Raw genomic sequence first — 24548 nt, forward strand, 5'->3', positions numbered from 1 at the left:
ACTTAGATCTAGTCGAGGAACACAGAAACCATGCTCACTTGAGGAATGTCGCCTACAAGCAGCATATCTCCAACTACTATGACTCAAGGGTCAAACTTCGTTTTTTCAAAGTGGGGGACTGGGCATTGAAGAAAAAATTACTCTGCGACAGAGTCCCGAGTGAAGGAACACTTAGTCCAAACTGGGATGGACCGTTTGAAGTTATTGGCATCAGTCGCCCTAGCTCCTACAAGCTTAGAAGCTCCGATGGAAAGATCATTGGCCATCCATGGAACGCTGATCACTTGAAGTACTATTACAAGTAAACTCACATTGTACAAATGTTAAGCTTCAGCCGTTCGGCATCCTATGTAACGAAGACTATTTGGCATAAATTCAATAAAGAGGTGATTTAGACAACTCGATCCTAATCCTCTTACATTCCTAGCAATGAAACACTCGGGTTCAAAGCTTCAACATGAATGCTTCCAACATGAAACAAAGTCTAAGTATATGTCAACAAGACTATACAAATAAACGAACAGCTTCACATTATATTCATCCAATCATACATTCCAACATATTCATACATAAGCCAACTGTGCTTTGAAATGGTTCAACATATTTTTTGTCATTCGACACTTGCTACAATGTGCCTAGACACCTTGCCACTCATGCCACCAACCAGGTGAAGAAGGAACTCATCTTCATGTCACAAACCAGGTGATGAAATGTACAACCCGTACTCTCCTTCATGCCACCAACCAGGTGATGAAATGTACAACCCGTACTCCAATATCATCTGGCAACTTGCCACTCATGCCACCAACCAGGTGAAGAAGGAACTCATCTTCATGCCACCAACCAGGTGATGAAATGTACAACCCGTACTCTCCTTCATGCCACAAAAGCTTCATGCCACCAACCAAGTGATGAAATGTACAACCCATACTCTCCTTCATGCCACCAACCAGGTGATGAAATGTACAACCCGTACTCTCCTTCATGCCACAAAAGCTTCACCTACAAAGCTTGACCCACAAAAGCTTCACCTAAAAAAGCTTCAACTACAAAAGCTTCACCTATAAAAGTTTGACCCACAAAAGCTTCACCTACAAAAGCTTGACCCATAAAAACTTCACCTACAAAAGCTTGACCCACAAAAGCTTGACCCACAAAAGCTTCACCCATAAAAGCTTCACCTACAAAGCTTCACCTACAAAAGCTTCACACTATCTTGATCAAGATAGTGTGAAGCAAAATCAATTCATGGTGCCGAACAAAACTTCACCTACAAAGCTTTAAAATATATATATATATATATATATATATATATATATTTTTTCTTTTCGGAAATTCGAAAATTCAAAAATTTTGAAATTCGAAAAAAAAAATCGAAAAAATAAAATAAAATTGCCTAGGCCTCTTCTTCTTTGGACCTAACAACTTTCATAACAAATATATATGAAGAAGGAGTTTTGGGCTACCACTTAGAAAGGAAATGCCTCATTCGTCAACTCCCTCGACCGGAGACTTGGGGGACTCCTACCATATGCTACTGCACCTTGATACTTGGAAGTCTCACGACCACTCAGTGACTTGGATTTTTCAAGTCTCCAAACGAGAAGTTTTCCTCACTCGGGAAATTAAGGGAGCACTACCTCAACCTACATGCATTACTCACAAAGCTTCAACATACAAGCTTCAACAAAAAGAAAAATTCAAAGAACTTAGTGAAGAAGACATTGGTGTATTTAACACAATACGTTGAAATGAAGCAAATCTTGTTTATTGATATCTCTGATAAGTTACAAATATGTACATATACATGAATCAAAATAAACAAACAATAGGGAGCCTTCACAAAGGTTGCTCAGGAGAAGTCTCAGCAGTCGGCAGAGCCCCAGAAAGAGGAGGCACCAGAGGGTGATTATTCGGAGCCTCAGTGCTAGGCAGAACCCCAGAAGGAGGAGGCACCGAAGGTTGATCATTTGGAGATTCATTACGCGATACAGCCCCAGAAGACGAAGGCAATAAATGCCTTTGGAACAAACCCACAAACCTCTGATGATCAAGTAAAATCTGACCATCAGATTCCTGCAGCTGGTCGAGCTTCCTCTTCATGTTTGTAGCATAGTCATGTGCGAGCCTGTGCAATTGTTTATTCTCATACTTGAGCCCTCTGATCTCCTGTTTGAGACTTATCACTTCAGCCGCCAATGATTCAACTTGACGGGTTCGAGCAAATAGGCGTTGGGCCATATTAGACACAGAACCTGCACACTGAACACTGAGAGCCAGAGAATCCTTAATAGCCAACTCATCAGACCGTTTGGAAAGTAGTCTGTTATCTTTGGGAGTGAGAAGGTTCCTGGACACCACCGCAGCGGTCATATCATTTTTCATCATAGAGTCCCCAACGGTAAGAGGACCAGTAGGGGATAAAAATGATGGGCGCCATATGTTGTCTTGAGAAGGCATGGCTGCCTCTTCACTAAAGTTCAAGTCAAAACGATGGTCGGATGAGCCAGACATTCTCAGAAATGATGAAAGAGAAATGAGGTGCAATATATCTCTGAAGTAAGGGGAAAATTCCTACAAGCAATAACACTCTGAATGTACTCCTTGCACACAATTAGTGCCCTTATAAAAGAAAGGGCAACAGGGCCGTTGGTTCAAAAATCGAAGAGACACCACTCTCCGGATTCCGAAGAGGCACAACTCTCCGGATTTCGAAGAGGCACCACTTTCCACACGCAACATCAGCTCAGCGGGTACCACAGATAACTTTGCCAAAGATCTCTGACAAAGTTTAGACACATAAATTTTGAAGGTTCAGCTACCCTACTATTACCCACAAGGGTAAAAGAATAGCACCACTGCTTGATAACTAGAAAGTCCCAATGTGTGTCAACCTCCGTGCTCCGTGGCAAGGCAGACTGGCAAAAATGCCCAACCTTTACTCACATTCGAGAAAACACTCCCAACAAGATTGTTTGCTAAAAAATCAAAGAGGAACCACTCTCCGAATCTCTAGAGCCAGACTCCCAACAGGATTACTTTCTCAAAAATCGAAGAGACACTGCTCTCCGAATCTCAAGAGTCAGACTCCCAACAGGATTGCTTTCTAAAAAATCGAAGAGGCACCGTTCTCTGAATCTCAAGAGCCAGATCCCCAACAGGATTGCTTGTTCGAAAATCGAAGAGGCACCGCTCTCCGAACTTCGAGAGCCAGATTTCCTTGGATAAAGCTTGTCTGCAATCTTCACACGCAACATCAGCTTTCCAGATACCACATACCACTTTTTCAAAGCGCTCTGACAAAGTTAAAACATGCGAAGCTTGCAACTCCCACTACATTGCTATGACCAAGAAGGGTAAAGGAATAACATTATTACTTGCTCAAAAATCGAAGATGCACCGCCCTCCGAATCTCGAGAGCCAGACTCCCAACAGGATTACTTTCTCAAAAATCAAAGAGGCATCGCTCTCCGAATCTCAAGAGCCAGACTCCCAACAGGATTGCTTTCTCAAAAATCGAAGAGGCACCGCTCTCTGAATCTCAAGAGCCAGATCCTCGACAAGATTGCTTGTTCGAAAACTGAAGAGGCATCGCTCTCTGGACTTTGAGAGCCAGATTTCCTTGGATAAAGCTTGTTTGCAATCTTCACATGCAACATCAGCTTTCCATATACCACATACCACTTTTTCAAAGTGTTATGACAAAGTTAAAACACGTGAAACTTGCAGCTCCCACTACATTGCTACGACCAAGAAGGGTAAAGGAATAGCACTACTACTTGTTGTTAGGGAGACTCTTATATATGTCGACCTCCATCCTCCACAGCCAGGCAAACCTGCAAATAAAAAAAATGCTTAACTTTTCTTCACATCCGAGAGGGCACTCTCAGTAGAGTCTCTCGAAATACTCAGCTTCTTTTCCTCCCGATAATACCTCTGCAAACAAGCCACACCAGAGCAAGAGTATCTCATATCATCAGGGTTAAAAGTAAGAGTATCCCATATCATGATTTTTCTCTATCTTTTCCTTTGTCCTTGTTCTTACTTGCAAGACAAGGAGAAAGAGAGCAATCAGTCAGCACTTGGAATCAAGCTTCTAGTCAGGAACTGACTGCCTGGAACCCCTTGCCTGATTACTTACCTGGCATTGCTCTTGAATACTCATCTTCAACATCTTATGCTTCCAGAAAAGATATCACATCTGCCTGAGGAACAGATAGGGCAAGTGAGAAGGATACAAAGAAGCATGTGGAGACAAGCGTAACAGAACATGTGTCGATACATCCACTACTTTGTCAACAGAAAAAGTATCCCATATCATCAAGGTCGAACGTACTTTAGATTTGATGGACTTGTTTTGACCCTCAAATTTTTGAGTCGGCCTTATACTCTAAAGGGAACCAGAAAACCCTCCAGCCCAGTTCAAAAATAAGCCTATGGAAAGTTACTTCTTCAAAAGAAAAAGTATCTTATATCATCTCTTCTTCATTTGCTTCTCCTTATCATTGGTGCTATTTAAGACATAAGGAGAAGGAGAACAATCAACCGGAAGCCGAAGTCGAACCTCCGATCCAGGTTACTTGCGTGGAAGTCTGATTGCTTACCTTGTCTGTTACCTCCTTCGGCAAATCTCCTAACTCAGCGACTTGGGAGACTCCTACTATAGGGTTTGTATCGCACTTGACCAAGCCCGAAACTACAAGTAAGCTTCAAGTGAAATTGATACATTACCTTGTGCATCTTCATCGGTTAAAGATACCACCCCTGGATGGAGGAAAAGTACTTCCAGAGAAGATGCCACATCTACATATGAGACAGATAAGGCAAGTGAAAATGATATCACACTTCGGTACTTAGAAGTTTCATGATTACTCAATGGCTTGGATCTTGCAAGTCCCCAACCGAGGAGCTTCCCTCACTCGGGAACTTAGGGGAGCACTGTTTGTACCATACTTGACCAATCCCGAAACTACTAAGCACCGGTCAATGTTATATCGTCAAGTACCCAGAAGAGTTTCCCTCCAACCAGGAGGCCAATCACAGCGCGACACGTGTCGACATCAGAAGCCAATCATAACGCGACACGTGTCAACATCAGAAGCCAATCACAACACGACACGTGTCAATGTCAAAATGAAACTAGAAACTCTCTTCTATAAATAGAGATCATTCTCTCACAATATTTCCTAATGTCATTTGTACTAAATCATTCGCTTGTACTCATTAAAGGAGAGCTTGAACCTATGTACTTGTGTAAACCCTTCACAATTAATGAGAACTCCTTTACTCCGTGGACGTATCCAATCTGGGTGAACCACGTACATCTTGTGTTTGCTTCTCTGTCTCTATCCATGTACATACTTATCCACACTAGTGACCGGAGCAATCTAGCAAATGTCACAAACTTAATACTTTCTGTTGTACCAAAGTCCTCACTGATTTTGTGCATCAACAGAAAGCATACCATATAGAATGAAGATTGTAAACATACATTGTTGAAGCATTTCCCACCCTATTCCCTATCCCTTTTGATCAATCATTCTCTTTCATGGGTATCTTAGTAACATGTAGATTTTAACAATTCATTACTTCTTTTTTTTTAAGATAATGATGTCGGATCTTTTTCAAAGGTAAATAATATATAATTTTATCTTTGTCGAAGGTAGAAAATTATATCTGTTTTCGTATTCTCACTTGTAAATAATTGTGTTAGTTTTTGGTTACCCAAGTTAATTTTCTTTTCTTTTTTTCAACAAGAATCATTTTGAATATGTTAGTAAGGTATTTCATATTACTTATTTGCAATTTTAATACTTGACATTTTTTGTTTTGATGTTGCTGGTGACCATGACAACAACACAAAAATTCAAAATTCAAAAGTTCAAAGTTAAAAGGGAAATTGAATGCATAAATTAGGGCTTTCAATTAATTTCCATAACCTAATGTAGGGATAGGATGGACATCAAATAAGAATTAAAACATTAATTAACAAATAAATTGACTTGGTTTTTTCCTAAAGTAGATGGATGGCCCTTAATTATAATTTCTAATTTATTTACTATATATTGGCTCATCAAATTGAGCTTAATTTCCTTTTGATACAATGTATGTACGTGATACTTTTAAGATAGCTAGACCCACCGATGTCACAGATCCCTCTTTAGGCATGCCTACCAGCGACCCCCTCTTGGAGTATTTTGCTATAATATCCACGTTCTCCTTCATCGATTTCCTTTTCATTTGATGTACGTACGTAGTTGATTGATAAGTCGGTGACAAACTTGAGCTTGATCGCTTTTTCTTGATGAAAAATCAGTTTATTAGAATACAAGAATAAACCTGTTTATATATAGTACTAGCTACCAATCACAGCCCTGCTTAGTTAATTATAAGTGAAAACATGATTGGGATATCTCACTAATTATGAATATATTGCTCTATTAGTTTGAAGGATCTTTCACTTGTGGACAATCAATTTCAATTTTGCCAATTGAAGTACTGTTTACATTTCTATCAAGGACAATGCGTCAAATCAACAAATTAACAGAAACGGAAGTTTATGTTTTAACAATTTACTTCAAGTAATGGACGCATGCATACATAATTGCCATTGGCATGTTTGAGCACGTTTAATATTGAACCTGAATACTTTCATTCAGTCATAAAAATAAATTCTGAAGGGTTTTCCATCTACGTTTTCTAGAGGATTTCATGGTAAAACGAGGGGAGTGTTTAGCCCGCTTTGATGATTAATTTAAGATTTTTATTTTTGTTTTTTGTTAAACGATAGATTTGTTAGATTAGAAAATCGACAGGATTTGAACTCACACCGCAGTGTAAAGGAAACACTTCTCTCTCCACCATTATGTTAGAGGGCTACTTGCAATTAATTTAAGAATTAAGGTGAAAAAAGTTCTAAAAGATAGACTTTTGAGAGTATGGACACAGTATATAAAAATAATAATTATTATATGCAGAAATAGTCAAAAGGGTATTGCCCAGAAATATATCAAAAACCTTTAGATCTATGTCTTTGATTTCTTGTTCCATTTTATAAGATGACAGGTGTAACAATGTTATTGTTTGCAGCAATATTCTATAATATCTAGATATGTATATAAATAGGTGAATTTGTCCAAAGATTACTTTTGTTTATAAATTGGCTTCTTTGTCACCAACTTAATTACCACTGACGCCATATCATTATCCTCTACCATTATATAATATACAGTACACTGCATGCATGCTTTTTAAAATGAAAATGTTTGAGCAACTAGAGGGTCCAATTTGACGGCAACTGCTCCCTGCGGACTGCAGTTTAATTTTCTTCCGATTGAATCGGCAGCAACGGCAAGATTAATAAACAATTCCACTAGAATATTGTTCCATCCCCATGCCGCCATGCGAGATATCGACGAGCTATAGATTATGATAACCAGAGCTATATACGTATAAGAAATAATGAAGAGAAGTTTTTATGATCAATGTCCATGCCATCGAGTTAGTTATCACATATAATTATTGACCAGAAATACAAAAAATGTCGACTATTAAGTAGATTCACACGCATATATATCATCTTCTAAGAATTGAAAAACCACAACTTTTGTTTAATTACTGATGTAATTACGGATAAATGGAAGCTGCTTGTAATTAACTAAGATTAACAACTAAGCAAACAGCCTAGGGAATATATAGTGAATTGTATTCTTGATTGCTTGAAGTAGTTAGCGCTTGATTAATGACTGTATAAAGAGATGGAGACATATGTTGGAGTGACACTCACTGTGCTGGTAGGGGGCTATACCGCTATATTAAATACAAATAGCCCTATACGCATTACATTATATATATCCCACTAGAAACCAAACCAGTGAGAGAGAGAGAGAGAGAGAGGAGGAGGAGAAGGTTGAAGATGGGCGTTGGAAACTTTGAAGCGCTGCCGCTAGTGGTGGGTGTCCACCAAGCGGCGCCCTATCCCTTTTGTTTTAACTTTTCCGTAGCCCTAATTGCCAAGTGGCCACTGTCCATGGATTTAGGGTTTATATGATATGATACATATCTTTTCTTTCTTCTCTCTTCCTCTCATCAGTCATCTCTACTAGTACTACTACTATTATATACCATCCGACTGCTACTACAAGGAAGGGTCACTCTATATATATAATATTTTGAAGGGCCCTACGCAGCTATATATATGTATATATATGTTAACAAAGTATATAACATTCAAAGAAAGGAAGAATTGGAATTGGAAGGTCTTTCATCTTTCATTTGAATAATGGCCTTGAAATAATGGGTGAATTAGTGGGTCCCCTCCCCCTCCCCCTCCCTTAAAGAGAGAGAGTTAGAGTGGCGTACAAAAACAAAATGCATATATAATTGTATTGCTGGTGAGTCTTTACATGATATAATGGTTGGTTGCTTCTTTTTTTTTTTTTTTTTTTTTTTTTTGGTAAACTAATGGTTGGTTGCTTGGGATGGAAGACTAAGGACGACAAAGCCACCAATTCCAATTTGCTGGGCGGCACCTGCTTTGCTCTTTTGCATTTTGCAATATATATATATATCAAACCAAATACAAACACTATTGTAGCTATGGCCATCCCCTTTTCATTAATCATGATTCCTTTACATGCACTATACAATATACATATTTAAATATAACACATATATCTAACTAATTGCAATTCCTTCCAGCATGTAGAATTTTAGCTAATTCATATATAAATTTGTAAAGTAATTAGTTGATGGTAGAGAGAGTTGTTAGCTAGGGCAGGAAAGGACAAGAATCTAGGGTTTGTATGATTGAATCCTTAAAAGCAGCTTATTCTTATTGGATGTTTTTTTCTTCTTCTTTCTAAATAACCAAATATATTTGTCCTAAATATTTCTAGGTAATACTTTGTTTAACATTTTAATTACTATGTTCCTGCCTAGCAAAAAGGAAAAAAATTGACCTTTTCCATATTAGAAACTAACCCGGAATTAATAGTAATCTTTCAATTCAAGTTGTGATCACAAAACACACACACACACGACACATGGCTAGCCAGGTAAATGGCAATGTTATATTATCCGATAGGAAAAGGAAGAGGCCCACACAGTGACACAGCCACAGTGTGTTGTGTTAACTTGGACAGAGAGGAATAGAAAGGGCCCGAAATTAAAAAATATTAGGTGCTTCATCATTCATCATGCGGTTGGTTGTTTAATTAGTTTGAATGGATATATCATATTATATATATGTATGTACATAATAATGTTAGAGAGACTATATTTATGGATTACATTTGTGTGTCACATGACACAGGTAACCAACATCATTTGCCTCATGGTATGTATACATTAATTTTTACATACACCAATGTAATATAAAAATATAATTTTCTTAAAATCTTTCATTCATATAAACTGAATATTAAAGTATCTTCATCACGAAAAATGAAAAATGAGACAGAAATGATTAATATAGATAAAGAAACCAATTTTAGTGTAATGACTCAGCCCCATGGATTCCCCATGTGCACATGCATGATTTTGTTGGTTTGACGATGACCCTTTGTAATTAAGTAAATATTAATTAATTAATGTCATAGTTAACAACATTTGTGCTCCCCACCTCATTACAGCCCCCTTTATACAAAGTCCGGTTAATTTTATATTTACATGAATTATATGTATATAGATGGTGACAGAATTAAAATCATGGACGACAAAAGCATGCATGCATCAGTTATGACTATTAGTTATGACTATTAATTCAAATTAAGATGGTTCAGTTCGTTCCTGATTAATTCATGAAGTGAAGGGTTCTAATTAATATATATTTCTTGATTATATATTAAACGATGTACACTGTATCATGTACCAAATTAGATGAAGATACTTGAAAGGAGCGAGGAGGATGGAGAGAGAGGGACAGCAGTTGACATGTCATTTCACTCTTATATATAATATACACAATGGCAAAATAATAATAATAATTATTCTTATAGAAGTATATATATAACAAAGCAAAGTATGGGAAGTTATTGATATGCTGCCTCCATATCCATATCCGTAGGAGCCAAATTGAACTTTTGGGTCAAACCCTTCCAATTTGATAACAACATACAACATCCAAGTTGAACACTTTTATACACAAACAAAGCATACATGCAATGCAATTATTGATTTTTGTTCTTCTGACAATCTCCAGTTTAAAATAAAATGAACCAATTAAACGAGCTAATGCATAAAAGATCAAGACACTTGTTTTGAATCTTATTGTACATATAATTATATAAGTAATTAGCATCTAATCCAATGATCAACTGTATGTACATGTGTATATGTGCATGCATGATAATTAAGGAGGTTAATCAAAGTGGCAATGAAAGGCGAATTCAGGTTTCTTTTCTAATTTGCATGACAGTCCAGCAACTTAACAGTGTCGGCAAATTTGACCGTATAATTTGCACAATCTAGGGAAAGCTGTATGTGCCCTTATAATAATAATAATAATAATACATAATACATAATAAAGGGCCTTTGTTTTTCGTACTTTATTATATACAATATTCCTTGGATTGTGGGACTCCAAAAGTTCAAATCATGAATCATCGAAGCAGATCAATTAATTGTTTGCGAGTAACACATCTTTGTTCTGTTTAATAATTCTTATAACAATTATTACATTAATTCTTTCTCCAGTCTGCGTTATTAAAAAATATGAGATGGAGACATTGGAGAAGGCGGCCATAGGTCCAACACTAAATCTTTTGATTGTTTCAGATCTTTTCTTCTCTTGCAATGTATGCAGTGTAGAACGATTGAACGAACAAGCAAATCGACATGAGAACAAGCGCAAATACAACCTCATCCTTGCAAGTTGCAACTAACTGAAAATGAGAGATGAGATTTTTAGTGTACTAGGAACATGGGCCGGTACACCAAGTATCATAATACAAGTTTTCAATCACTTGTATTATGACACTTAGTGTACCCAGTCGTGTTCCCGTTACATTGAAAAATTTCTCCTGAAAAACGAAATTTGGCAGGAAAGAAACCAATTAATGACATTCAGCAGACTTAGTGCGAAAATTTTCTTGCATGTCATTTGATACCAGTTTTTATTTTAAACCTTTTTTTTTTCTTCCATGGTGTTAGTGTGTGACAACTAAAACAGCAAACCTTGATGTCCAATGTCCAACCCTACAATTTTAGGGTAGGAATAAATACAAAGTCAGTGCTCACTCTAGTTCAGTTATAAACTATGGCGTTAACTTCCACAGCTGGTTCAACATTAGTGAATTCCATGGGCTTCACTTAAAATTATCTTCTCCTGCAAATCATGGATAGTCACAAGGTTAGAGCCGAGTCCAGTGCTCACAATTTAACACGCAATTTTACAAGCCAGTAAAAGTCATTTTCCATGCGTTAAACATGTTTTAGCTGGGGATTTTTAAGGAACTACTCAAATTCAAGTTATTTTCCATCTTCCTTTCTTCAATTTTACTACTTCCTTCCCAACTGCAAAATAGTAAACAAATAACAAAAAGAAAGATGTTACTATAGTTTTCTTACAATCAAAAGTTTGCCAGAGCGGAGGAGTGGCATACTTCTGCTTTGCATCATGAACATAAAGCAAGCTGAATAGGTCTGTTGTACCGTTGATCTTTTTTGTGACTGTATCACATTCCATCATTGGTGGTGGCCCCTTTGCTGGAGGTGACGTACTAAACTTATGATTCAAATCTAAAGAACCCTGCAATAAACAAGATAAATTAACTAGTAAACGTCTTCGACTTGTCAAAAGTACCATAAAAATTACTTATCAAAGATAAGAGCATTACCAACACATTTGACAAGGCACGCAAACAGACATGAAAGAGTAGACATACAACAAATCACGGAAGCAGATAGCTCTGATGAGTAGTGACTTTTCTCTTCCGTTTCATCTTTTCGACATGTGAAATCAGTTATATTTTAGGTTACTTAGTATGGATCGATCATTTTCTGGAAGAAAAAATTGGGACAGGCCTAAGTGCAGTATGATAGGTATATATTAAGGGGTAGAGGCAAATAGCAGCTGAATAATCTATGAAATCCAAGTATGGATCATATACGACAAATATTAGGGAAATCAACAAGGCAAAAGAGAACTTCTTTTGCTTCACTAGACCTAATTTCTCAATCTCATAATCTCCAAAGAAAGTGACATCGCCAAGCCAACAAAGAATCTCGATTTTCTTGCTCTCAGCTTTAAACCGCCAGTTTTCTAAAAGCTCCCTTATCGATCTAAGAATGAGCATGACCCATAAGAACTCAATTCAGGATCAGAAACACACATAAAGCTGTCTATTCCACACTTGTAGACGCGCCAAGTGACAGAAACTCCCTAATTAGTGATACCTAGATGACAGGTTTATTACGGATGCAAAGTATGAGGAAGAAGCAAGAAACATTTTTCTGAACCTAATACCTCCAAACAACTTGAGCATTTTCATCAAGATAACATAGCAAACATAACCAAATAAACAATCTACCCCACGGGATCTTGCCACTGTAGGAGCAGCTTCTGCCAGGTTCGTAAAAAGCATTGCCTCCTCAAGAGAATGTCTCCTTGTTTTCTTAGGAACTCCACGTGTGGGTCCGCCCTTTACCAAACTGTTGGAACTGATGCTCATATCTACTGGTTTAGGAGCTGGCTGTTTTGCATTCTTCGAAACCCACATTTTCCCCTCATACCTGAAGGTTCCGAAGAAAGTCAAGAGCAGAAGGAAATGATAACTAACACATTCTCCATGTTCCACATGAAGCTCATAATTAGCTTTAGAAAACAACTTACTTGGCACGAATAAATTTCTCAGTCCCACTTCTGTCAAAATTTGGTGGCAATTCTTTTTCCCAATAACTGTTTGCCTTTTCATTACCCATGGCTACACAAAAGTACATAGAGAGTTGATTAGCAGGATAATGAATTGGAACACAGTAGTCAGTCAGAAAAAATTAAAAACACAGAGCAAAAATGTGAATAGTGAACTGATGCTTTCTAACAACTATTTCGGTTAAATTATTTCAGGGAAAAGAAGGAAAAAGATGTCACTGAGATGACAAACAATGCACAAGTATCAGTTACCATAGTCGTGTTCTTACATTCCATAAAAGCAACCTGTTCTGGCAGCCATGTATCCAAAGTTGTAGACCGTACCTATTTCCAAGATCAACCATGCTACGCTATTATTAGAACATAGAGTTGCAATAATATGAAAACGTATGTTACTCAAACAGATTGACAATCAAATAGAATATTACTCAACTTTGATAAAAGTAGTTCAGTAGACCAGAACACGTAAATAACTCAATGCAGATTTAGGCTTTGCCAATCACCATTGTCATTCAAAACATTTTCGATTACTTAAGAGGTATTAAGTGGCCTCATTATCAATCTTTAACAATTTCAGAAACCAAGAATAATTCTTTAGTCACATGGCTGTTCAATTTCTTCAATGAAGAGTTACAAGACATTTGTTAATGACTTTCATGAGTACCAATCCGTTTGAATTTGAGAAGCCAGGAAAGGAAGGGCGAAAAAAAGTTTACTGGCAAGAACAGCATATGAACTAGGAAATAGAGAAATGATAGGTAGAAAAATAAACCTTTGAAATATGCACTCCAAGACTCCGATGAATTCCTGAGCACTGCATGCAAATAAATATTCCCAGGTTGACACTAGCCCATCGCGGGGCTCTGAAAGAAATACATTGCAGCACGAAGATAACGTTAATATGGACATCAAATTGCCACAATCAAGACCATCACTAAGAAATATAGCCAAGAATAGCACGTGAGACAGTAGTAAAAATATACTAGACAAAAGAAAAGAGAGGGATGTGAAATGCGTACTTGCTCCGGCAATCAGCACATTCCCTGTTTTGTGGCAGCTTAAGAAGGCCTTCTAAAACCTGGAGGCACAAGCAACAACGTGCAACACAACACAGAAACAATAAATGGGGATTGTAAGTGTAGCACGAGAATGTGCAAGGACAAGAAAACGACTGAAAATGAAGGATACCTTGAGGTGTTTGGCGTTGAGGTCTTTGGAAACGGAGGCCTTGTTGTTCATTGTTGCTAGTGTGAATGTGTATGCTTGTGCGCCTACCTTCGCTAGTTTGTTGGCTTGGATGATACGGGACCGGAAACAACCACACAACAACACATACACAGCAGCAACAACAGAGGCAAGGCGTTAAGACTTGAGAGGGAAGGAAGGCAAGGCCCAAGGCCACGGAGAGAGATGAGAGAGAGAGATGAGAGAGAGAGGCCGGAATGAAGGTAGAGGCTCAACTAATTCCAAGGAAAAACGGTTGGCATTCCTCAAAACATGCCTACAATCATTTTCCATTTTCATTCTTTTCTATTCTGTTCTATTCTATTTCTGTCTTCTTTTTTCTTTTTCCTTTTTCTTAAAAAAAAAAAAACAACTTTTTGACTCTCACAAGCCAGCCTCATTCTCTCTCTCTCTCTCTCCCACAGTACTCGCAAAAATGCAAAACATTCATTCAAGCGCAAATTGCAATTGAAAACTGCAAAATTATAATCAAAGCGCATATCATAATTCTGGAAGAAAGAAATTGGACATCATCACCATGTATGTATAAGCAACCATTTCAATTTCACATTAAAAACCAGCAAAAATTACATAATATTATTAATAATAAGTATAATAATAATAATCTGATAAATCCTCCAGCATAAATAAAACACTAGCAATTAGCAACTGAATTAACCACAAAAGAGTTTTCATTAGGTGGAATTTCGAATCCTATTATTTGGGGTTGAGGACAATCTCTTGGGGAGTCTTGGCCACGATGGACAGCGCGTGGAGCCCGGACTGGAGCTCGTCGGCCAAGGCATCGTAGACCATGCGGTGTCGTTTCACCAGGCTCTGCCCCTCGAACTTTGGGGACACGACCTTGAGGTTGAAGTGAGTTTCGCCATTGCCATTGGCCTTCTCTCTCATGGCGGCGTGGCCGGCGTGCTGATGCGACACGTCTTCAATCTCCAAAACGCTCGCTTCCAACGCCCTCTGCAATTTCGTCCTCATTCTGCTTGCTCGTGTCAGCTGCGACACCACCATCGCTGCTCCTCTCGAACCCATCTCTCTTTCTCCACACTCCAGCACCATCACACTCAGACTCGGTCACATTCATATATTAATTATTTTCTTCGCTTTTTTCATTAAAAAAAAGGGAAACAACGAATTGAAAAAGAAAAAATTGGGTGCGGTGAAGGTGGATCGAACACCTGACCTTCAGATCTTCAGTCTGACGCTCTCCCAACTGAGCTATCCCCGCAACCGATGACACTTCACACTATTTAGAAAATATTAAATATACATGCACGGACCATTCGCATTTCAAATCAACAGAATACACATTCAAAGGCGTGATTATTAATTAATTAGAATTTGATAAACATTTATTAATATGGTATATCTATACATGGTGATGGTGGTGTCCATTGTTTAATTGTAACATTTGACAACATATACGCCAAATCCAAAAGCTACAATCACAGCAACTGCCGCTAGAAGCTTCACTGTAACATCTTTTCCCACTTTCAATCGTCTAGAAACTAACATCCTTTGGCCCTTAAATTCGCAGCTTGTTGGTTTATTAGCATCATAATCACCAGCATTGACTGCTACAGGCATTGTCACTGTAAGGACTCCTGCACTGTGAAGCTTAGCGTGAATGTCATTTGGATTGCACTTGTCTGAAAGTTTGATTTCTTTGTGGAAGCGCCTCCATGTGTTTCCATTACTTTCCTTCAAAGGACGTTCTCCATGGATTATAACGAATCCCTTATGAATTTGAACCTTCAGGTGTTCCTTTCTAAAACCTGATCGACATCGATCAGTACAATAAGTACAATAATTAGTTAACAAAAATAATTAAACAATATCAAATGATCATTCAAATCAACATATATGCATTAATTCTTTATCTAATATATATATATATATATATATATATATATATGCATACAAGTACGCGGGAAGACCATTTGTTTATGTTTAAAAGAAAAGAATAATTGTGTGAGCATATGTGCATGATTTCAGGCAGTTGGCGGGGGGAAATGCAATGGAATTAATGTAAGGGCTCCATCCTTCCAACATAATTAAGGAAAAAAAGATAATACAAAGTGATTACTGCGAAGATGGAGCTCAATCTCGTCGCGTCCATTCCATTTGCAGAAGGGTTCAAAGTCTTCGTAAATGCGTAGGGACTCAGCTGTGGCCTTGTTTTCCATGAAAATTTTCTCTTCTTTGATCTTTAGACAGACTCTAGCAAGACGAAGAAGTGATTATATCTATATATGTTACAGAGATATTATTGAAATTGATTGATGAAGATGTAGGCATGTCTGTGTCTCTATTTATACTAGTTATTTTATGCATGGCAATTGGCAAGGGATGAACCAACACAAAGGCACAAAGCTAGCTGACCGGTTAAGGTAATCTCTGAGCTAGCAAGCTAGAGGTTTCTTTTGGTTTTCCTTTTAATCGAAAGAGAGTCATTCTTTTTTTATTTCCTAGGGTTTCTGCCTTCTCGATTGCTTCTGAACCTTCTTTATTTTAAGAACAATATTATGTAGTGTGGAAATGTTTCCTCATATCGGGTACATCCATCAATTGTGCAAATGTTTCCTCATATCGGGTACATCCATCAATTGTGCATGTTGTGATGTTCACTCCTCGCTTGCAAGGATTATGAGAATACCCTTTTCTTTTTTTCTTTTTTTTAAGAGAAATAATTACGTACCATCTTCTTTGCTGTAAGGTTATATTATTAAACAACAATTCACAATGTAAGAAATCATGAGAAAGAAAAGTATACAAACAAATTCCCTTGTGGCATGTGGCACATTTACCACCATATATTCCTAACCTAAAGTTTCCGTAGGACGTAACAAATAACGACTTATAGTCTGCTCTTGTTTTGCTCTCTTTAATTTGATTATCAACTCTTATAGTCTTGTAATGTGTTAATTTGTCCTTTAATGGTACATTATCACATTTTCTTCTAGTTTTTCTCTTTTACTCAAGTTGACAAAAATAACATTAAGCTGGATAAAATTTGGAGAAAGGTGATCAACCTACGGCCATCTATATGCAAGCAGTAAAAGAAATCTCTGATGACATATATCCATGAAATTGTAGTTTTTTTTGGTGGGTCAAATCCTCTTTTGACGAACATAAATTATTCATAGAATTTGGAAGATTTAGCTGCCTTAAATTTGAAGGAAAGCGTGAAGAAAATAATTTTTTTTTCTTGAGTAATGGTAGAGAAATTAAATTTATAAGTTATTTCATATTATTTAATTTACAAAATTTAATCTTCAAATTTAATCTCTTTAACATAACCCTCTTCCAATCGTGATAGTAGCTATTTCCTGGCGCCATGCAAAACGTTGCTTGTTATTGGATTTAGCAACAAACCCCCGTGTCTGCCTGCAGTGCCGGATAAGGATTGTCTGCCCTCCCACTTCCGGTGTCTTCCCATGCTCTTCTGTTTGTGTGGTCACGGTTAAGTCACGCCAACATTTTATATTACTATTCATTTTTGTCTTATTATTTCTATAAAAAAAAAAATATAAAATATTGACGTGATTTAACAATGACCACATAAAATAAAAAAATATTGAAGGGCATCGAAAATGAAAAGGCAGACAATCCTTGTCCTGCAGTGCCCCACCATTTATTGCAATTTTCAAAGAGAGGAATTGATGCTGGGTTTTCCAAAGACGTTGGCAACTAGGTTTGAGTTGCACGCGCTTTCATTAGGTTTTTTATTTTTATTTTTTCTTGTATTTATTATTAAATAATTTTTTATTAAAATTTAGAATTTTAAAGTGTTTTTTATTAATTTTTTTATTTTTTATACATTAATCATTAGATGGAAAAAATCTAAAGCCCATGTAGGATTAAAAGAGAAAAGGGAAAAACCATTTAAATAGGATGAAAAATCAGGAATTGAATTAGAAAAAAAAAAAATAGTGCTGTATTTGGACAATGAGTCCGCTCCTGGTCATCTACCTCCGTCGTGTTGCTCGTGTACTCCTATATCGGCGGCGCGCGCACTCGCCTAAACGCCATATTTCATCCACCCATTCAACTTTCCACTACAAAATCTCTCTCTCTCTCTCTCTCTCTCTTGTTTCTCTCTCTAAAATGTAAAATGTAAAATGTAAAAGGTAAAATGTAAAAACTCCCTCCCCCTTCAGCCTTGAGTTTCAGGTCTCCCTTGTTTCGTCCTCCATATAAATCGCCTTGCCCGCCCTCTCTGTCAAATCTCTCTTTTCTCAAGCCTAGCGACATGTCGTCCTCGGGCGGCCACTCCGGCAGTGTTGGCGGTCCGATCGCCCCTCAGCTTTACTTTTGCCACGAGTGCGACCGTACAGTTTCCCTCACCCCCTCACCTACCTCCGATCTCGTTTGCCCTCTTTGCAGCGGCGGCTTCCTCGAAGAGATGGAAACCCCTAACCCTAGCCCTTTCCCCCCCAATCCCTTCTTCTCTTTCCCCTCCTCCGACGCTCCTCCCTTTGCCTCCAGCGGATTTCCCCTCCTCTTCTCCTCCTCCGCCCCCGGCCCCGCTCCCGGCCCTGCCAATATAGCCGACGATCTCTCCGCCCTCTTCGGTGGCGCACCCCAACGCTCCTCACCCTTTCACGACCCCGACGCTTTCAACCCCTTCGTCTTCCTCCAGAATTACTTGCAAACCCTAAGGGCAAATGGTGCCAATGTCCAGTTCGTGATCGATAGCACCCCCGGCGGCGGCGGGGACCCATCAGGCTTTCGTGCTCCCACCAATCTTAATCTCGGCGATTACTTCTTCGGCCCGGGCCTCGAGCAATTGATCCAACAATTAGCCGAGAACGATCCAAACAGGTACGGCACGCCACCCGCCTCAAAATCGGCGATCGAAGCCTTGCTGGTTGTGAAAATCTCAGAGGAGTTGTTGGCTTCGGATTCATCGCAGTGCGCTGTGTGTAAGGACTCATTCGAGCTCGGTGAGGAGGCCAAACAGATGCCCTGTAAGCACATATACCACTCGGATTGTATTCTGCCTTGGCTGGAATTGCACAACACATGTCCTGTCTGTCGCCACGAGCTGCCCACCGATGATTCTGAATACGAGCAGAGGATTCGTGGGGAATCTGGAAATGGCAATCAAACTAGTCAATCTGGGGCTCTTGGTGGAGCCAATATTTCTGTGGGCGGCGGTGGGAGTAGTAGTGGGTTTGGGTTTGGAATTGGCGCGCCATCTCCAGACAATCAGAGTCCGAGTCCCCGAACTGTGGAGCGGAGGTTTACCATCTCCCTGCCGCGCTTTTTCAGGCAATTGGGTGGTACGGCCGAGACTAGCAATACTGGGAGTGGAAACAATGAGGAGTCGAACTCAGGGAATAGGGGAAGGCATAACTCTGGATCAGAGGAGCCTAGGCAAGAAGATCTTGATTGAGCACAATTGGTATTGCACTTGTTACCTTACACATTCATATATGTTTGTTTTCCATTTGGTTTATTCTGACCTAACAAGCTTGAATGTGCCTGTCAAACTCTGTCATTTATATCTTGACAAACAGGGACTATTAGCTCCTTTTATTTTTGCATCACTAGTTTAACTCATATGGACATGCACGAACTATTTCATAAAATTGTGCTTCATGTAAAGTCATGTACATTTGAAGTCTTTGTTTGATAATTACTTATTCGTAAGCCTTCTATGTGGCAAACTTGCAACTACATTGTACCTTAGACATTGCTTTGCATGAGTTATTTGTAGCTAATCCTTCACACACGAATATGAGGGTCGGGTCCTATAGTGTTAGGTAAAAGGAAGAAAACATGCAACCAGTGAAAAATGCTAGAAAGTACATATTTAAACACTGACAAGGGTATGACTTTCCCATTTGTGGTTGATCTAACATGACATAAAAGTTGAACGCTTACTCTGTATTAAAAAGATATCTTCCATGTAACAGTCCTGGTAGACCTCCATTCATTTCAATCAAGCCTCAACAATCTTATAAATCTCCTTCTTTGAACTAGTTAAAGTCTATAATGCATACATGAAGAACTTTGGAAATATACAGATGTGAATTGTGGATGCATATCTAATAATGCTAAACCATAGTGTATAACACACATAAATGCCGCTGCAATAGTTGATACTCATAATTATTGGTTTTTTTGGTATGTATCATATATACCATATTGTGATATGGGTGATATCACCCGTATGTCATCAGATGGTTGTAGAAGGTGTCTTTAACGACTTCTCTAGGATAATGTTTGATATCCTAGACGTTATGATATTTGTTATAGGTGAGAGATTTACGAGGTGCATAAGCACCAATGCCACGACATACTAGGTTTTATTATCTGTAGTGGCTAAAATCACCATCTTCAGTGTTCTAGGTTCATGTTGTCTAACCCTTGGAATAAACATACTCTTTCTAGGAGTGAACCTTACGTTCTTTTTTTGTGTGTTACTCTGATCACCATCCCAATCATGTATGATTATGGATGTATAACAGTGACCCTATTCTCTAGATTTGAGAATATGTGGCTTATATTTATTTCACAAGATCAAGTTGTTCCGGAGTTTTCCCCTTTTTATGTATCCAGCTTTTGAAGGTTACTCACAAAAAGTGGAGAATAGATGGGGTTGGATGTAAAGGTGGGTCGGAGTGCTTTTATAAATTCTTTGTGGTAATTTGACTATAAGCTAGTGGGAAAGTAATTATTCTGCTCATATTCCACTTCCTAAATGTGGAAGTTATGAGAGACAAATTCTAAGCAGTAAGTTAACTATAAGCTATAGGGGAAGTAGTTATTCTGCTTATATTCCAATTTTCTACATATGACAGTTATGACTAGCGGATTTCAGATTAGTCGGACTCTTGACTCATTTGATACATTAGATCTTTCATAGGAGCTTACTTTTTGCATTTTTAGTTAAATTGTAATACTCATAATTCTCTTTTTTTTTTTTTTTTAATTTTCTGTCAAAATCACCTGAAGTTGTGTGCTGATGACATTTTTATGTGGTGTTCCATCCATTCAAAAGAGTTAGACCATACAAAAATCTAGGCTGTTGTGTTTGTATCAGTATTGGATGGTATGAATATTTCCATCCATTCAAATCTAGATTTTAATGTTTATTTTTCTTTTCCATTCAAATTAGGTTGTCTTGTTTGTATCAGTATTGGATAGTATGAGTATTTCTGTATGACTAAGTTTTCTAAGCCAATCCATACATGAATGAGGTTCTTTTGTTTTAGTATACTGAAACTTGAGGAAATCAAGTGCATGTTTTACTATATTTCTAGCAGCAGTTATGTGCGTGATTCGTTTAGTTTATGAAAGTCTTTAACATAGCTCTATGTTCCAAGTTGCAAGACCTTTTGGGATTGTTTGGTGTCTAGGATTGAATTGGAATGGATAACTCATAAAATTCAAGGTATATTGAAGGTAGTGGTGTATGATTTTTCATTTTTAGGGGATTAGAAGTGGAAGATTAGACATGAAGGAAACTTGACCCTTCTCGTCCTATCATTTGGGGGGATTGGATTGTTCTTCTACTTTTTGGTTGGACACAATTTTTCAGTATCTGCCTTCAAAATATATTGAATATAGTGAAATATTTAATCCTAGACACCGAACGAATCCTTTGTGCTTTTTTTTTCTTTCCAGTTTGCTATGTGGCATTGTGTGTAATTACGAATATTATGTGCTCTCCTCACCACGCCCCCCCCCCCCCAGCTTCCTCCTCTCTCTCTCTCTCTGATTTTATAATTGTATTAAGTTTTTAATTAAATGGTTGCTTTGTCTCTTTTTGGTAGGTACAGTTAGCAGATATGCAACCAATTGTTGAACAAAGAGAGAGGAGGGCTTACACATTAACAGTTAGTGACAGTTGTTTTTCTCTAAATATTGTCCCGATAATCATAGGTAAATGTCCATCGTTATATTTCGTTGTTGCGAATTCTTTTGTAGATTCATCATCAAATTTATGAGAATTTTATGTGCATGATCTGTGTTGTCGATTGTGGTGTAATTTTTTTTGATTTGGGTACCATGGTAATGTTGGGGATATGTCTGTAATGATGCCTTGCCTTTCTTTCTTCATTGGGTTATATTGTAGTTGAGCTTTGAAATGGTTTTTATATTGTTATCTATATATTTATTATTGTGATGCCCAACCCACCCCCACCCAAATTGTGATTAGGTGTCCTAACCACATAGTTTAAGGCCGTAATCGTAAATCCGAGTAGTGTTGATGAACTTGACTGCCAATGCCAATATACGTTGAGTAGAAATGGAGATTGGTATTGCCATGGTGTGGCCAAAGCAAGCTTCAAGTTAAATTGAAGGAGGAATTTTCGGCCGTGTTTATTGGATGGTTGATCCTCAAGAGTTTAATAGCCAAAAGTCACATTGTGTATGATATTCAAAAGTTCACATTGGATTGGGGGGTGGTTGGTGGGCCGATGATGGCAACTCCAACACATGCATTTGTCTGCCCGCCTCAAAATCAAAATCAGTATAAACATCAATTTGAATATTAAACGTGGAAGAAAGGAAAGTGAAGTCTAATTGGAGGAGTATTTGTTGAATTCATCTATATATCATCTATCTAGCTTTCCTTTTTCCTCACCCACTCCCTCTCTAACTCTAAACTCAAAAGAGGAGTAGAAAAGAATTGTTACCAAACCAAAGGTAAAGAGCTTTACCAAAAAAAAAACCATTTTTTGAATTGAATTTTCGCAAGAATAATCCATGAGTTGAGACTTACAAAATTAACGGTTTGGATTGTTAAAGTTCAATGTGAAGTGGACTCCACACCTAATTTATTATTTAAAAAAAAAGTGCTATACACAATTTTCTGAGATGCAATGGAGTAGTGTGTAACGTGTATGGCACATGTATAAATGAATGATTAAATCAAATAGTTCAACAGTGTCCCTCTTTTTCCCTCCTCATGTCACACCGTATTGTTCTTTGAGAAGGGAAACCAACTATTTATATCAAATTTATAAAAATGTGACGTTATTATTGATAGTAACATACTTTATTTTACTATTAGTGACATATAACAATTGTAACTTTAATATAAAAAGTTAATTTATCTAACATTTCTCCGTAACAAAATCCCTAAAAAAGACAATAGGAAATAAAATAAACAAACAAACATCAACTCCAAATGTATGTGGGGAAGGAAATATACATACTCACGACTAGACTACGAGTACTTGAGGGAGGGAAGGTGGGGCCCCGACATGGGAGAGTCGTTCGTTTTCGTGACTTGATTGAACGATCCAAAATACCATATTAGTCGGTTCGGCTGAGAGATGTGTCGGTAGTCGGTTCGGCATCCCTCTGTCGTTCTTGTCCGCTGTCCTCCTTGGGGTGGGTTCAGTACGGTTACCATACCAAAATTCTTATACCAATTACCATACCAAACTTTCAGTTTGGTAAAATCTATTACCATTACCATACCAAACTTTCGGTATACCGAAGTTCGGTATTGCCAAAAGTTTGGTTGGCATGGTATGTCAATGGTAATTGCCATTTTGTTTTGGGACAAAATATGTTTTTGTTTTTTTAACCCAATTCAAGGGCAAAACTTCTTTTTTTGTACCTTTATCTCATACATTATAGATTAAATTCATCTATTATTCATCATTCACAATTCACACACATAATAATTCAAATGAAGCATCAAGATTCATCATGAAAATTAAGCTTACAATCCAAATAGAAGTTACGAACCAAAACAAATAGAAGTTAACAATCCAAATAGAAATTAAAGTTTCAAACCAAATGAAAATTGGAAGTAAACTTCAAGAAGGAGAATTCATTGATTAATTATTCAAACTTGTCGAAGCTTTTGGAGGAGGCATTGAACTTGTAGAAGATTGAGTTTGTATCAAGCTAACATTACAAACAAAGAAAACATATTAATTAGTAGCAAGAAGAATTAAAGTTGAAAACCATTTAATAACAAATTTACTAAAAAAATTCAAGCATATCTTTCTTGTTTTCTCTTCTTCTATTTCCTTGTAAAATTGAAGCATATCTGCCGTTGGTCCTTGTAGAAGTTTACTTCACCTGCCCTAAGCCAACCACTAGTACACACTAGTGCCTCAATTATTTTAGGAGTCAAGAATACCCTAAAAGGGTTCACAACCCTCCTCCCTAGACTAAATGCATTTTCACTAGCAACAGTAGAAGTGGGGGTTACAAAGATATTTTGGCTATTTGTGAAAGAATTAGGAACTCTTTTGTGTTTGATTTCCACAATTTTAAGAGATCAAAGTCACCAACAACATGCTAATATAAGTAGGGTTTTATTTTCAAATTATTGGAATATTATAAATATGTGTTATATAATTATGTATTATATAAATTATAAATTATAAATTATATTGTATTTTCGGTATGGTACGGTAATATCGTGGTAATAGTATCCATTACCAATACCGTACCATGA

General features: G+C 37.6%; 2 protein-coding genes, 1 long non-coding RNA gene and 1 other non-coding gene across 6 annotated transcripts; 1 reads left to right on the forward strand and 3 right to left on the reverse strand.

Annotated features, from left to right (window-relative positions):
- Positions 1-10494: 10494 nt before the first annotated feature.
- Positions 10495-14269, reverse strand: LOC103409883 (probable ADP-ribosylation factor GTPase-activating protein AGD15). Of its 2 annotated transcripts, XR_525230.4 has the most exons (9): positions 14060-14269; positions 13891-13949; positions 13644-13734; positions 13141-13195; positions 12833-12923; positions 12531-12732; positions 11569-11749; positions 11239-11326; positions 10495-10883 (listed from the first exon to the last, which is right to left on the reverse strand). XR_525230.4 is itself a non-coding variant. In XM_008348672.4 (8 exons), coding segments are annotated over exons 1-8 (732 nt in total). In that variant the 5' UTR covers positions 14111-14269; the 3' UTR covers positions 11074-11324. The 2 variants fall into 2 exon arrangements, 1 of the variants encoding a protein (XP_008346894.1); XM_008348672.4 differs by lacking the exon at positions 10495-10883 and having other exon boundaries at positions 11074-11326.
- Positions 14270-15268: 999 nt separating this feature from the next.
- On the reverse strand, positions 15269-15341 carry TRNAF-GAA (transfer RNA phenylalanine (anticodon GAA)). The gene has a single exon. It is a non-coding gene; the product is annotated as a tRNA-Phe (tRNA).
- Positions 15342-15417: 76 nt separating this feature from the next.
- Positions 15418-16399, reverse strand: LOC103409885 (uncharacterized). The gene is made up of 2 exons (XR_011582469.1): positions 16200-16399; positions 15418-15888 (listed from the first exon to the last, which is right to left on the reverse strand). It is a non-coding gene; the product is annotated as an uncharacterized lncRNA (long non-coding RNA).
- A 1632-nt stretch (positions 16400-18031) lies between these two features.
- On the forward strand, positions 18032-22085 carry LOC103409886 (E3 ubiquitin-protein ligase RING1-like). 2 transcript variants are annotated; one of them, XM_008348675.4, is made up of 2 exons: positions 18032-19520; positions 21898-22085. In XM_008348675.4, the coding sequence occupies exon 1, from the start codon at positions 18366-18368 to the stop codon at positions 19509-19511; it is 1146 nt and encodes a 381-aa protein (XP_008346897.1). In that variant the 5' UTR covers positions 18032-18365; the 3' UTR covers positions 19512-19520; positions 21898-22085. The 2 variants fall into 2 exon arrangements, with proteins under 2 accessions (XP_008346897.1, XP_008346898.1); XM_008348676.4 differs by having other exon boundaries at positions 18150-19520; positions 21904-22085.
- Positions 22086-24548: the final 2463 nt, after the last annotated feature.

The sequence above is a fragment of the Malus domestica genome, chromosome 06, assembly GCF_042453785.1.
Source record: "Malus domestica chromosome 06, GDT2T_hap1".
Lineage (NCBI taxonomy): Eukaryota > Viridiplantae > Streptophyta > Magnoliopsida > Rosales > Rosaceae > Malus > Malus domestica.